Below are 13,331 nucleotides of genomic sequence, written 5' to 3' on the forward strand. Positions count from 1 at the left end.
ACGGTTTGTATTATGCAGGGGGTCAAACTTGATGGTTATAATGGTCTCTTTGCAGCTCTAAAGTCCGTAAGAGTCTAAACCCCACTTTCCTCTCAGACTCAATTTCAGCAGGAACCATAAAATAAAGTCAGGTTTCAATCAAATTTCCTGTATTTTCCTGTCCAATTAAGAACACTAATATCACCACAGATGTTATTAAATTAGATATTTCAAGACAGCCTAATTTGTTTGGTGTGCAGCATTCATTGGTTTTTAATGTTTGCAAAAAATTTTTAAAAATCAATGCTGTACAAGATTTCAAGCAGAAAAAAAAAGATGAAAATGGGATTGAGGAGCTCACCATTAGCAAAGTCGGTTACAAACCGCTTCAAATGCATTTCTCTGTTAAATGTTACAGAAGCAGCAGCAGCAGCTATGCAAAGACTCTGGTTACACAATTTCAATCATTTACAGTCCTCAGGTTTCAGATTAACAATGCATTCACAAGGAAATGGATGGGGAAACAGGGGTAATTTTATCAGCTGGAATGGAAAATGATGCAAATTACTGAAACGAGTCTAACCCAGAAGGCACCAAACTGCATTACTGGCAGAGTGAATGGCCACATTCACCCCAGGTATAAAAGCAGGTAGAATATGATAACAGCTGAATTGAATTTGTGCCCCTGCCACGCCATGTATTAACACAGGAGAAATCCTTCCTCAGCACTCCCCAAAAGAAGGAAAAAAAAAAAATCCCCTACCAAGATTACAGAATAAATTGGGAACATCCTAACAGAAACTTTACCAGACTTTAAAAAGAAATAATCACCGCGGTCAGTATTAAACTTGACTGTTGAAAACGAAAGGAATGCCTGTGCTCACACACACCCAGGCCCAGATGTACTGGTGCAGGGTGGTGAGAGGCTTTAGATCTCCATTAACACCAGCTGGTGCAGCGCACGCTTACGTGTCCCCAAGCCAGCGCGCCCCTGCACGAAGGAAAAACCAACTCGAAGAGCTCAGGTTTAGGATAGAAAAATGCAAATCCCAAAACTGCTAAGTACTTCTGAAGTGACAGGGACTTGCTTTTATTTTTTTGCAGAACAAATCTGTATTTAATGGCCAAAGTAAGCGCGAATGAAATCCTGCTCAGCAAGATCGTTTCCTTGCTGAGCAAATAAATTTCAGCTCTCTGAAGAACATGAAGGAGGAGAACAGCACTTTGCCTAATTAAGGACAATGTGGTGGGGCTATAGTCCAGCCCTGGCATTAATGTGCTGAGCTCAATTATCTGCCCATCAGGTCACATTCTTAAATTCCTTTTTATCTTGGTATCACACGTTATTCAGCATAATGAGTTTAATATTGGTAGGAATTACAGGCAGTGCATTTACACTAATGAAGCAAAATTACCCTGAAATTGCATTTTCTTTAATTTCAATCTTAAAACTTTAAAATAAGGTTGAAAATTGAAGTAATGGATGTAGTTAATACGGTTAGAAGTTTATTAAAACAGACCAAACACACTGCCTTAGACAAAATTTTGGATGTATTTCCATTAGTGAATCTTTTCCAGTCCTACTGTAATACCTTGCCACAGAAAGGACCAAGTTCAACCCAGTAATTAGGCAAAGTGCCCCTGGTGTTGAGGTATTTACAGTTCAGCTACACCCATAAACCAATAAAACCAGTAGCTTATTGGTTTGTGACAGCGTGCAGGAACCACATGCTACAACAGCTTACTGAGATTTGTAGGACAGCCCCAAGGGCGCCCAAACCAGAGGCAGTCACGCTGGGTTGCCTTTACCCTTACGCTTCCATTTGGGGTCAAACCATCCTGTTTCAGCTCCAGCAGCAAGCGCAGGATTTCTTATTGACAGTAACACTGTCGGGGCCAGACGTGGCAAAGCACCCAGCAGCACCTAGGTGATGGTGTTACCCAAGTTTGCTCCCCAAAAAGAAGTATTTCTTCAGGTCAGACTGCAACAGAGTATGAAAAGATATACCCAGGCACTAGGAGCATCTCGGACCCCCTCTGTATTCCGCACCTCTGTGCCAAAGGTGAGCAATTTCTAAGCTCAGAGGCTGTATTTCTTTTTCTGAAGCTCAGTGTTACAAGCAAGGCTCACGGTGGCAGAGCCCAGCCTCTGTTGAAGACGCAGGACAGCTATGGCGTTTCACTACACAGTTAGGCATTTAAACCTCATCCCAGACTTTACATTAGAGACCTAAATCACTCGACCAGGCAGGGAGCACACGTTTGCTGTCCAAAAATGCTGCCAGACACAGCACTCTTGCATTTGTGACACTGCACACGAATACCAGCATGGCACTACGGTGACCATGGAGGCCCAGGAAGACCTTGGCTTCTGCAGGCTCTCTTTAGCAGGCCAGGACATCACCTGGAGATGTCTGATATGGGAGAAGTTTCATCACAGAGTTAAAAGACCACGTGCAGGCTTTTGCTTACTGATAGCACAGTAGCAGCGTTGGGAATATTGCCATAAACTTTAAGAAGGATTAGACAACGAGGCGGTAAAATGAGGTTTCGGGGCTTGTTATCCAGAGGTGAAGAGCCTGGTCTACACCAGAGCTCCTGCTGCTGGTACGAATGTTGAAAAATGGTCCCGTGTATTAGTTATGGGTAGCAGGATTGGGCCTCAGGTTCACGTCTGTGTTTTAGTCACAGCGGAGCAAATTAAAGGTAGAGTTTCAGTGTCTATTTTGGATTTCCTAGTGGGCGTATGCGAGAAACTCAACATTAATTAAGCCCCTTTCTCTTCATTTCTGCTTTGATATACAACAGGTCTGCCCTGCCCTCCTTTTAGCACTATTACATTTCGCCTCAGGGGAAAAAAAAAATACTAAGAATTTGTTTCCATCAATGCAAACTTGCCTTCCTACAGGGAGTTTAAATGACTAGCTGACTCCAAGGAGATGGAGGAACTATTTATCTCCATATTTTTAAATAAATCCCATTCTCCCCATCTCACCCCCTGCCATTGTAACTGCTCTAGAAATGTCGAAATGCTGAGGTGAGGTCATTTAACAGCAAGACGACGGGGTTTTTTTTTGTTACTGCTCTTGCCAAAGGACAAGAATGGGCTTGTGTTCCTGAGCAGAGTCATGTATCCGATTCATCCCAGGTGTCGGACATCTGCTGCCAGCTCTGCAGCCGGCTTCGTTAGGACACGAGAAACAGCAGCGATGTTCCCAAGGAACAACTTGAAACAAACCCTCGGCACCAACGGACCTAAAACAGAAGCAACTGGCAACCTTTGGGGCTTCTGGAAGACAAGCAAAACTCTGCCACAGCACCACATCCTCCGCCTACCCTCCCCCAAACCAAAGCTGCTTTTTAAGCAATTTTTATCCATTACAAGCGCTTTGTTTTTCCGTTCAGGACTCGAGCAGAGTCCTCAGCCTACGGTCAGGACACAGGTAGCTGTATGTGCTGCTGTGCTGCGAGGTCCTCGTCCCTCAGGCGGATAATTCCTGGGGACCAAGCCTCCAGTTGTGTGCTGTGGCTTGCTTTCCTGGAGGCCGTGCAAAGCCATCAGGGAAAGCAATTAAAAAGAGACTATCAACAAAACCAAAGAGATTATTAGGAAAAAAAAATGCCAGGCCTGGATTTGCATAGAAGATATTAGAAAGTGGAATAGGATCTGAGTTAGTAGGGAGGAAAAAAAAAAAAGAAGAGAGAACAGTTTCAACACAACAGTGCACTTTAAATAACCAAATGAATTCTGAAAGTAAAACGGTACAGGGACTCATAACTCAGCCGTGTGGTGACAGCCTCCCCACAGCCACTGCCTGCAATGCCTCAGACACGGCTCCTCGAGCAAAAATACCCCAGACTGCCTCGGAAAAAAATTATAACCTGCAAACACAATCCACTCCCTACCTACCGCACTTCTTGCGGCGAGACGGGAACAATATATCCTCACAGGTAGCACATGGAGACATAAAGCCCAACCACTTGTTCACATTATAGTCATCAGCGAACCTCCTGGTGGGGGAATGTTATGAGGCCATGGGGAGAGCAGCGATATAAAGACCTGATGGCCAAGTTACAGGAACAGTTATTGAGACTGGCTCAGGATAATCATACTAGATGAAGCTCTTCCCTTTCCGAGACGCATGTGTCTCTCCCCAGTAGTTGAGCAGTTTACTTATGTCCATTATGAACCCAAATAACGAAACCCTACACGCCGTGTTGTGTTTCACCCTGCAGAGGTGGAAGGCGGAGAGCGGGGCCGCTCGGGGAAGGCGGGCGCTTCCTGAAGGCGACGGCTGACAATTTCCTGAACACCCGCCGCAAAAGCCACCGGCAGCTTCCCGGAGGGACAAACCCGCGCCTCATCCCCAAGAGCGAGACCCGCTTAGATCCTTTCAAATAAAAGGATACAGTCATCGTTACAGTAATCTCCCACCACAAATCATTGCATTAATGGCTCAGGTCAGAACAAGGACATCTGTATACTCTGTTCTTCTCACCCTTTCCAAATGCCACCGAGCAATAAAACACAAGTAGGAAATCAGCAGTGCCCTGTAGTCTTTGCTCAAGGGTCTCGCTTTCCCCTCCACAAGTACCTGCAATTTATTTCAATAAGGAACAGGACCGAGGCCCACGTCTGAACCTGAGCATCCAGGAGGAATTCGCGTATCACCTCTCCTCCTGATGCAAAGGCTGCTTCGCCAAACCTCCTGCTTTTTTGAGACGCCTTTGTTCTAAAGGCTTTATCCCAAATTGTATTCTTAGGCTGAGAAAGAGCTAAGAGCCAAGGTTGAGCTCTGTGTTACAGCATCGGTGTTTGCCCCGAGGCTGCTCCTTCTTGAGCAAGTCACCAAAACCACACACAACCCCTGGGAAGCCAGAGGTCCCCAGGACGACGGTCGTAGCAGCATCTTTCCCCGCTGCTCAAGCACTGTTCACAAATCTAACAGCACATGAAGACAGACCACCTACTTCAGGAAGCAAGAACAATCCAGTATTTCCAAGTTTGCCAAGTGCCTCACACATTTATCAAGTTCCACGTTATTTGTTTTTAATTCATTAAAAACAGACCTAGAGTTGCATTATATGAAGATAAAGAGTTGTCACTTTTAAAGTCGCATGTTCTCAGGACAGTTGACAAAAAGCCTGACTTGATGACTGAATACTTCAGGTTCAGAATTCTGCTTACTTAACTCCTTCCAGCCGAGATCAATACCTCCCAATGAGTGGGATTTTTTTTTTTTTTTAAGAGAAACCACACCAATCTGTTATAAACACGCAATCAAGCCCTTTCTTCTGCAATATTACAGGACACTACTACACACACATCTCATTCCTCCATTAGATATGCTACAGCCCCATTTTCCAAAGGCTTCCATCTTCTGCGTTCAGCTTGTTTCAATTATTCAGGGCAACCCAGGCTGATAATTACACAGTCCCGTGTTGCTGAGTAAAACTGATGCTTAATTAGCCAGCAGGAAAGATCGATTAAGATACAGCAGGGCATCTTGCAAAGTTCTTCAGTGGGACTGCAGGGAATAGACTCTGGCTGTGCCCTTCCGAAGGATAAAATTCTCCGCTTCTCAGGGACTCGACAGCAGTTTTATTTAAACTGGATGCTTAGATCAGTCAGCCACCCTGAGTTTTATTGTCAGGTCTTAACTTCAAGTGACACAACTCATATCTTATAACTAGAGCATTAACAGCAAGCTCTGGATCACATTTCTAGCCAAAAATATAATGCAGCTGAGGCTGAAAGTTTTATTTAAGCCTCCAGCAACCTGCTTTCTGTTTATGTTCCTTGATTTTCCCCTAGCACAACAGAACAACCTTTGTTTGCCTCACTCACTTATCCAAATGATGCAGCTCATGAGAACATGCAGGACTTGAACAGTCCCAAGGACATGAGATTTTGGAACCCAGGTCAGACCCGAGTTTTAATTCAAGAAGTCCTCTTCATTCCTTTTTACTGTATCAAAGCCCAGGCAATACATATTTGAGTTCGGGAGCCACTTGTGAAATAAATACTTTCAGCAGCAAGCCAGCAGCATGAATCTTCACTCACTGTATTGATTTACCCACAAGCCTGAGTATCAAGTGATGGATTTTTTTCCACAAAATCCTCTCTAGCCCAAGGGAGAAGGAAGAACAGGACAGGATCAGAGGCCCATATGCAAAGAGCTGTACAGACGCAGCCCAAGGCATGATTTTTTCTTTGAAACACAAAACAAATTCCAAATAGAAATAATGACAACTTTGCAGACAACGATATAACTGGTTAAATAGGAGCGTGTACAACCCAGTGTGCAGTCTCACGTTATATCAAGCCCTGAATGTCCATTAACTTTCAAAGCGTGGTCCAGCTAGTCGAATACAGCATGTGGTACCCCAAGGCATGACTCTATTCTGAAGCACTTCCATTAGAAAGTAACACAGATAACACAAACCTGGCTTTGACTTGCTGGAAGCCAAGGAGAATTGCATCCCTCTGCTCCCTTGCTTTAGCACTCAAGTTTTCATTCTGCAGTCCATCCGCCAGGTAACCTTCAGCATCTGGGAAAGAGGGAATTACACGTTAAAACTAACCTCTTCTTGGCTAAAAAACCTGGACGTGGCTGTGCACTGGGAAGCCCTTGAAGCACCGTACCAAGCAGCCTGATCTAGAGACACAAGTCAATCTGAAGACTTCATTTGGAGAAGTTAAGACATTGAACTGATTGCGGGTAGAAGAGGATCTAAATATTGCATGTGATTACAGCACTTCTCTCTAGTTGCAATGGCAAATAAGCAACTGCAAAGAAACCACCATGCAGAAAAAAAGAGGAAGGTGAAACGTGGATAAGTCTATTAGACTACAGTGCAACTCCACCTGCTTCTTTGCTGCCCCAAACCCTAAAAATCCGCTGCTGTGAAAGGCTTTTGGCATTAAGCAAGGACACAGAAGAAGCGGTTAACCCATTCAGAGGAGAATCCAACGCACTTTTAAAACACCGGTGCAAGATACCCACTGACACCTCAAGGGAACCCTGCCCTGTGGTTTTCACAAGGACGATCTTCATAAAGGACAAGCACTGAACAACAGGTTAGTTGTGCACTAGCCTACGTGCGCTTGTATCACAACATGGGCTCTCCCGCAAGGTTACAGCTGAAATCCTATGCCCCGTGCTTGCCCAACAGAGACAGCTAGCCAAAAGTAAATACAGTATTCTCTCACCTGGAAACCACATCTATACGCAGAAATTTAACATGAACTGGTAGATAAAAGGATTAAGTGTCTTCTATTTGCATAATTATTTATGTTCCTTACAGAAACCTCAAAAAAAATCTCATAGAAAACAAAACCGTTCCAACCACACCTGCTCTGCAGAGGAGAATATCAACCTTGGCCTTCAGCGGCATTACTGCTAGTTTCCCCTAGCAGAGAAAAGATTGGCTTCAAAGCTATGGTGTTGTACATCCACAGGCCTCTCCAACCTTTAACTCGCGCCCCATACTGTGACACTAATGTCAGTTTAATATCCTGCTTGCAAGACTTTCAGCTCCTTATGCTTCAGCTGCTGGTACGACAGCCAGCACTGTTTAGCACACCCCAGGAACCTGCACAGCTCCTTAAAAACAGCTCCTCCACCTGCAAGCACATCTCAAGATCAAAATGCCACAAGAGAAATTAATACATGTTTCTGTTAAAATCATGAGCCCTCATTTCTTTTTGTTGCCTGCTCATGCCACACTCAAGAAAGGCTTAGAGCTTGGCGGGGGGGAAAAGGAGCTCTAACGCAAAAAGTAACAGGAAGGGCATGGAGGGGAACAAGGCTGATGCTTGGGCATCCCCCAGGAACAGGGCCCTCTTCCCACCGCCTCTTCAGAGTGACAGAGGGGCAGGACCACGGAGACCCAACTCTGACCACAGCAGCCTGGGAATGAAGAGTGAATCCAGATGGTAACACTTGTCTCCATAACAGTCCGGTTCTCCTTTCTGGATTTATTCAGCTGAAAGCACCAGTTTCCATGGGAGCACTCACTAATAAGCACATTTCGGCCAAACGTGGATTCCTCCAGGCCCTCGCTAGCTCCTTCCTCTGTCTCCCTGCCTTCCCTCCTGCCAGGAGGGCTCCTGAGCCACAAGAACCGGGTCCGAGCCAGCAGTGCCTCATACCTGCAGCCACCGCTTCAGAGCTGAGAAACAGAGCTTAAAGCCCAAACACAGCACTGAGCTACCGAAGCATCCTAGCACAGCCCCTCTGATGTGGGGATGCACAGCTGCTGTGTCTCGGCGATGGGGAGCAACGCTAATTCACAGCATCGCTCTCGAACCCACACCTACATCCAGCAGCAGTTTGGGGAGCTCCAGCAGCACAGAGCTGTCAGACCAAAATGCCTATTGATATCAAGTTCACTGCTAGTAATTTAGCCCTAGATGGCCTGCCTGGGATAACACAAAGGCTTTCCCAGAGCAGCTGAGTGAAGCTTTTTAAATCCCAGGCCAATCCTATAATCCTTAGGCTAAGTTTCATTTTCAGTACATCTCTGTGCAGTTTTAACTGTACATCCAAGATGCAGCACCAGCTTATGACAAGCCTAACAATGCTGAGGCTTACGCCACTTACAAATTACATAGAAAGTACCCAAGTACATATATCTAAGCACAAAGGATATATCTTGTGCCAAGGAGCTTACTGCTTAAGAACAGATGAGGCTAAGGGGACAATTTATTATATACAAACCAGCATAAAAACAGCACAGTAGAAATGGGTCAGCAAGAGAAACTACGTACAGGCTGTATTTCCACAGCAAAAGAGAACAAGCCAGAAAAACAAACGGCTCCCAGAACTTGTGCAAATATCAGCTGCATCCCTCTGTCATTTTTAAGCAGAGATTAGCTCCATGAGTACGCCATTAGCTCTAATACGGTATTTACTTACTGGAATGTCAGCACAGATCAGCTGCTGGGTAAGTTATAGTAGGACTAGGGTCACTTCTGCAAACCAGGCAGAGCCCCTTTCCGAGCCAGCCACTATGTTTATAGCGCCAGGAAATGAAAAAGAAAGCCTAACCATAAACTCTCAAAGTGGATCAGGAAGAGCAATATGTAAGCAGCTCTAGAGTAAATCACCCTGATGTTAGTTTTACTGCTTGTCGGTAACATTATATTCTTGATGTTTATAGATTGCTCTCTGCGATCCACTCTGAAAGTTTACAGGACTCTCCTTTTCATTTCCTGTAGCTAAAAAGGTAAGAGCAGAAAAAAAATAGTTGAGATTTCATCAAGTGTTTCAGGGGAGTTCCTAGAGGCAATTGCAGTTATCCACTTTAATCCTGCAGGAGATGCACGGCATCATAAGAATTATGTCGCGACCACTGAAGTCCAGGTAGTAAATAACCTTTTAAAGGCAGCACTAAATTCTAGGGGTTAATCAGCACTCAATGAGCAGAGCTGAAAGGTATTAAGATGCCATGTGTATTCTCTCCATGCACATCCACACAATCACTTTTTTTTCCCCCCCCTCTTTTCTACTCCTCTGCCATCAGAAGGCTGCCAACAGAAACCCTGCGCTCCACGCACAGAGGAACTAGTCCCACAGAATCTCAACGTTCTGGCCATGCAAGATAATGCTGAGCCAGCCAGTCTGCTCCAACACTTATTTGATGCTTCACACAATCCCTCCTGCAGTTTATCACCCCAGCTGGCCAGGAAAAATTAGTTTAAAAAAAAAAGTTTAGGACACCTATCAACACAGAGATGCAGATACCTTCAGCTTCCATGAGACTGCATCAGTATTTCCAAGATGCATCCCAAGACAGCCAGGGGTTTGGAAGGCTGGTTGTATCATCCCCTGTCCCACTTGTCAAAATAGAAGCTCTGAACTATCGCACACAGTGTTTCTTGACTTTTCTGCAAGCTCAAGAAAGGCTGGTTTAATTGTGAAACAACATTTTGCAGAGGAGCCTTCCTGCTTTTGTGGGGCCGAGTCAGAAAAAAAAACCTTGAGACCTGCAGCAGCCTTCATCCACCCTCCTGCAAGGGACTGAACGGGACGTTCTCTCCTGTGCAATGGGCAACAGGGGAACCGAGAACAGCTTCCAAGCCTCAGCCCCAAATCGCCCAATATTTAACTTCTGGAGCTACTCATGATGCTCCATCAATGCTGACTGTGGCTTATTAGGCCTCACAAAACACAGCATTTTATTGTTTGTTTTTAAAACAGCATTGAGGCCACTTGCCTCGCAATTAGCAGCCACCAGCTTTGTGAGGCCGCGCAGGTGCAGTCGCAGTCTCCCACTGCGGCACCTGCTCTGTCCCTCCTGCTGCCCAAACCCCAGCAAGAAAATGGCTTTCCAGACCTACCGTCTGAAATGAAGAGGCTCAAGCAAGGCAGGCAAAGGGAAGATAATCAGGCTGTCTTTGCCTCTACAAACAAAACCAGAAGCCCTGGGTTTGTCAGAGATACATCACATTTTTTAGAACCGCTGTTTCAGCCTTCAGAAGAAATTTGCGCTAAACAAACATGAAATACCCTTAAGCAAAAGTAGTTTTAAAAGGGACCCGACTGAGCCAAAAGTGAAACCCTGTGTAATTAACTGACAACATAGCGTTAATGAGAAATTGGACTGCTTATTTGCAAGGTGGAACTTAAAATAATATAATTGCTGCAACCACATCTACTCATAAAGAGAAAACAAGCATTCATAAGCGTTGCAGGATGGCAGCGTGGAGGGAATAGCTGTATTGTGCTGGCTTTCAACCACTGCAACCTCAGAGATGCCTTACGTGATAACACAACTGTTACTAGCAAGCCATTGACTACCTGCTTTTGTGCGTCACCAAACTTTAATAGAAGGAAGCAGATGTTACTGCCTGTACATCAGTACATGCTTCCTCCTCTATTTGTAATTTTTATTCTAAATACCAGAATTCTTATGGTAATGCAGTTTGCAAACACTGTAATAGCTTAAGCTCCTTCATTTCCAGCCTGCATGGCTAGAAACCTCCTAAGCCACTGGAAGGCCTCAAGACTGTATAGATTGTTAAGACACAGCAAGTTTGATACAGAGGTATGTGACATGCAATTAATCTCCATTCATAGCCTGCTATACCTGTCAGCAAACAAAGGCTGTGCTTTAGAAGGAGATCTGAAGCCTTCAATTAAAAACAGTCAGCTAACAAGAAAATAATCTAAGTTAAAGGAAGGTGGCAGGTGCAGAAATGAGTTGTTTACAAAAGTGTCAGCGCTGAACAATAAAGTGCTGCACATCAAAAACGTGAAAGGGTGAACTTCACTGGAGCCCCCATGATTAAAAAACAGAGGAGAAAATTTACACCTACATCTGGGGGAAGACACAAAGCATTTGGAAGAGAGCTTTGACGGGCTTGGAGGCTGCACGCTCTCTCTCTCAGACTGATGGATCCCAGGACTGGAAGTTATCCCGCATCTCGGAGGGGAAGGGGCAAATGCTCCGTGCTGCCAGGAGCCATCGCAACAGGAAACAAAAGGTCACAAAGCCTTGCAGCAGCCAGGGCCAGCCCCGAACACAACCGCCCCGAGCGGCGAGATGCGAACGACTCCTTCCCCACCACCCATATCTGGGCCGGCAGGATGTGTCGGTAACGCGGCACGTGTGGTTCAGCAACGGGCTAACGCCACCGCTCCAGCCTGCAACGCTGCTGCCGCCGAAGTTTTATTTACGGGGAGGTTATAACATGGTCACCTCTGCACAGCGCTTCTCTCACCAAGCCTTCGCTTACCACACCATGAGGTCAGCAATGGTTGCAAAGGTCCACACAGAACTTGTTGATGTTTGTGAAGCATATTTTGATACAAGAGTTGAGCATGGTTTCTGCTTGGCTGACCCACCGCTTCAGTGAGTGGAGGTGTAACCATTCAAGTTTGTGAAGAAATCCAGGAAAAACAACTTCAGAAGCCTCCCACCTGCCATCTTACGCACACGCAGAAGTAAACGCTGTCCGCCCTCAGCACTCAGATGCGGAGATTTCAAGAGGTCACATTCAAATTATGAAGCAGAAGTGGGGCTTGCAGCCAGCCCTGCTCTCTCAGCTGCACCCCCCTTTCCAACAGGGTTGAAGCTTTCCTGAGGATGCACCCCCACCAAGCAAGCTTGCTCACAGCATCCCCAGCGCGACACACAACACTTGCACAACCTCTAAAGCCAGGAGACGCCACTGTCACAGCCACAACAAAAGCCTGCCGAGAGGGCTCGTTGTAGCACACAAGCTTCTTTTACCCTTTGTACCCGCTCCCTTGTCTCACCCTAGTGATGCTCACCAGCAGAGCCACTCCATACCTTAACTGAAAACAGGCAGTGGGGACCATCTCTTGGCCATGCCAGAAGACATCCCTCAATCCTGCATACCCTTCTCTTCCCCTCACACAGAGTCTGGGGCCACCAGAGAGCTTCCCCACCCCTACCACAGGCATGGGCCCACCTGCCAGCCCCTGAGCAATGGGAGGAGAGCCCCAAAAGCACCAGGGCAGGCAGCCACATCCCCTACGCTCTCATTGGGATTAGAGACAGGGAAGGCATGCATAACCTGAGGACCCCAAAACCATCAGCCTTAAAGAAGAAGTAGCTCCCACAGTCCTTCCACTCCTCTCTCTGGCTCAGCACAGCGATGTACAAGAAGTTTTTCAGCTTCTTTCCCTGCAGCCACAGCAGATTTCCCCCATGAAGCAGAAGGGGAGCAAGGAGGAGTTCATGATTACCTTCCAGAAGCCTCTGAATCTCCTCTGGGATCATGACACCCACCACCTCCTTCCCACAAGGACTCAAACCTGCTGCTACTGCTCCTGTCCCTCAGGCGCAGGAATGAAGACAGCAGGGAGGGCGGGGACACCCCAAAAAAGGTAGGAGGAACTGGTAGGCTCAACTCAGATGCCTCCTCCTCCTCCTCCTCTTACGGCCCCAGCCAGCTCAACCTACCTCCTTGCAGGCAGCAGGATGCCTGGCTCCCAGGACACCAAGCACCTCCACGCTCCCAAGGGCCAGAGCTCCAGCCAGGAAGCTGCAAAAGTGCCTGATCCCACCCCAGCAACAGCACAGCTGAACCTGCGCTCCTGCATTAGCGTTTTAATGAGGTGGCAGTTAGGAGTGCATCTCCTTCATTATCACACAACTCATTGCACCTGCTGGCAGAGCCCAGCCGTGACCCCTGCGAGGTGCGTGGCCGTTGATTTAACCTCCTGTGCTGGTTCCTAGCACAACACCAGGGGAGGATTGGAGCTGTTCCAGGCAAAGGCAGGCTCCCTCCTGTAATGAACAGGGGAAGAGAATGGCACTTGGCTGTTCTGCAATAAAACTTCCCCTCTTCCTGCATCCTGCATAGGAAGGGGGCTAGA

The 13,331-nt window shown here is 46.4% G+C and overlaps 1 protein-coding gene across 5 annotated transcripts in view; it reads right to left on the minus strand.

The window, feature by feature from the left end:
• The window catches only part of SKAP1 (src kinase associated phosphoprotein 1), a 158,295-nt gene extending 145,270 nt beyond the window's left edge, over positions 1–13,025 (minus strand). For 2 of the 5 annotated variants that reach the window (XM_087770108.1, XM_087770105.1), the window contains exons 1-2: positions 12,699–12,803; positions 6,426–6,531 (exon numbers count right to left, since the gene is read on the minus strand). In XM_087770108.1, the coding sequence (XP_087626234.1) occupies positions 6,426–6,462 (37 nt within the window). In that variant the 5' untranslated portion in view covers positions 6,463–6,531; positions 12,699–12,803. Of the gene's footprint in view, positions 1–3,889; positions 3,969–6,425; positions 6,532–12,698; positions 12,804–12,915 lie in introns of those variants that run through there. The other 3 variants (XM_087770107.1, XM_087770109.1, XM_087770106.1) reach the window with 3 other exon arrangements.
• Between the last annotated feature and the right edge of the window lie 306 nt (positions 13,026–13,331).

Source organism: Nipponia nippon, unplaced genomic scaffold (genome assembly GCF_047370975.1).
Source record: "Nipponia nippon isolate SJK-2023a ecotype South Korea unplaced genomic scaffold, ASM4737097v1 scaffold_32, whole genome shotgun sequence".
Lineage (NCBI taxonomy): Eukaryota > Metazoa > Chordata > Aves > Pelecaniformes > Threskiornithidae > Nipponia > Nipponia nippon.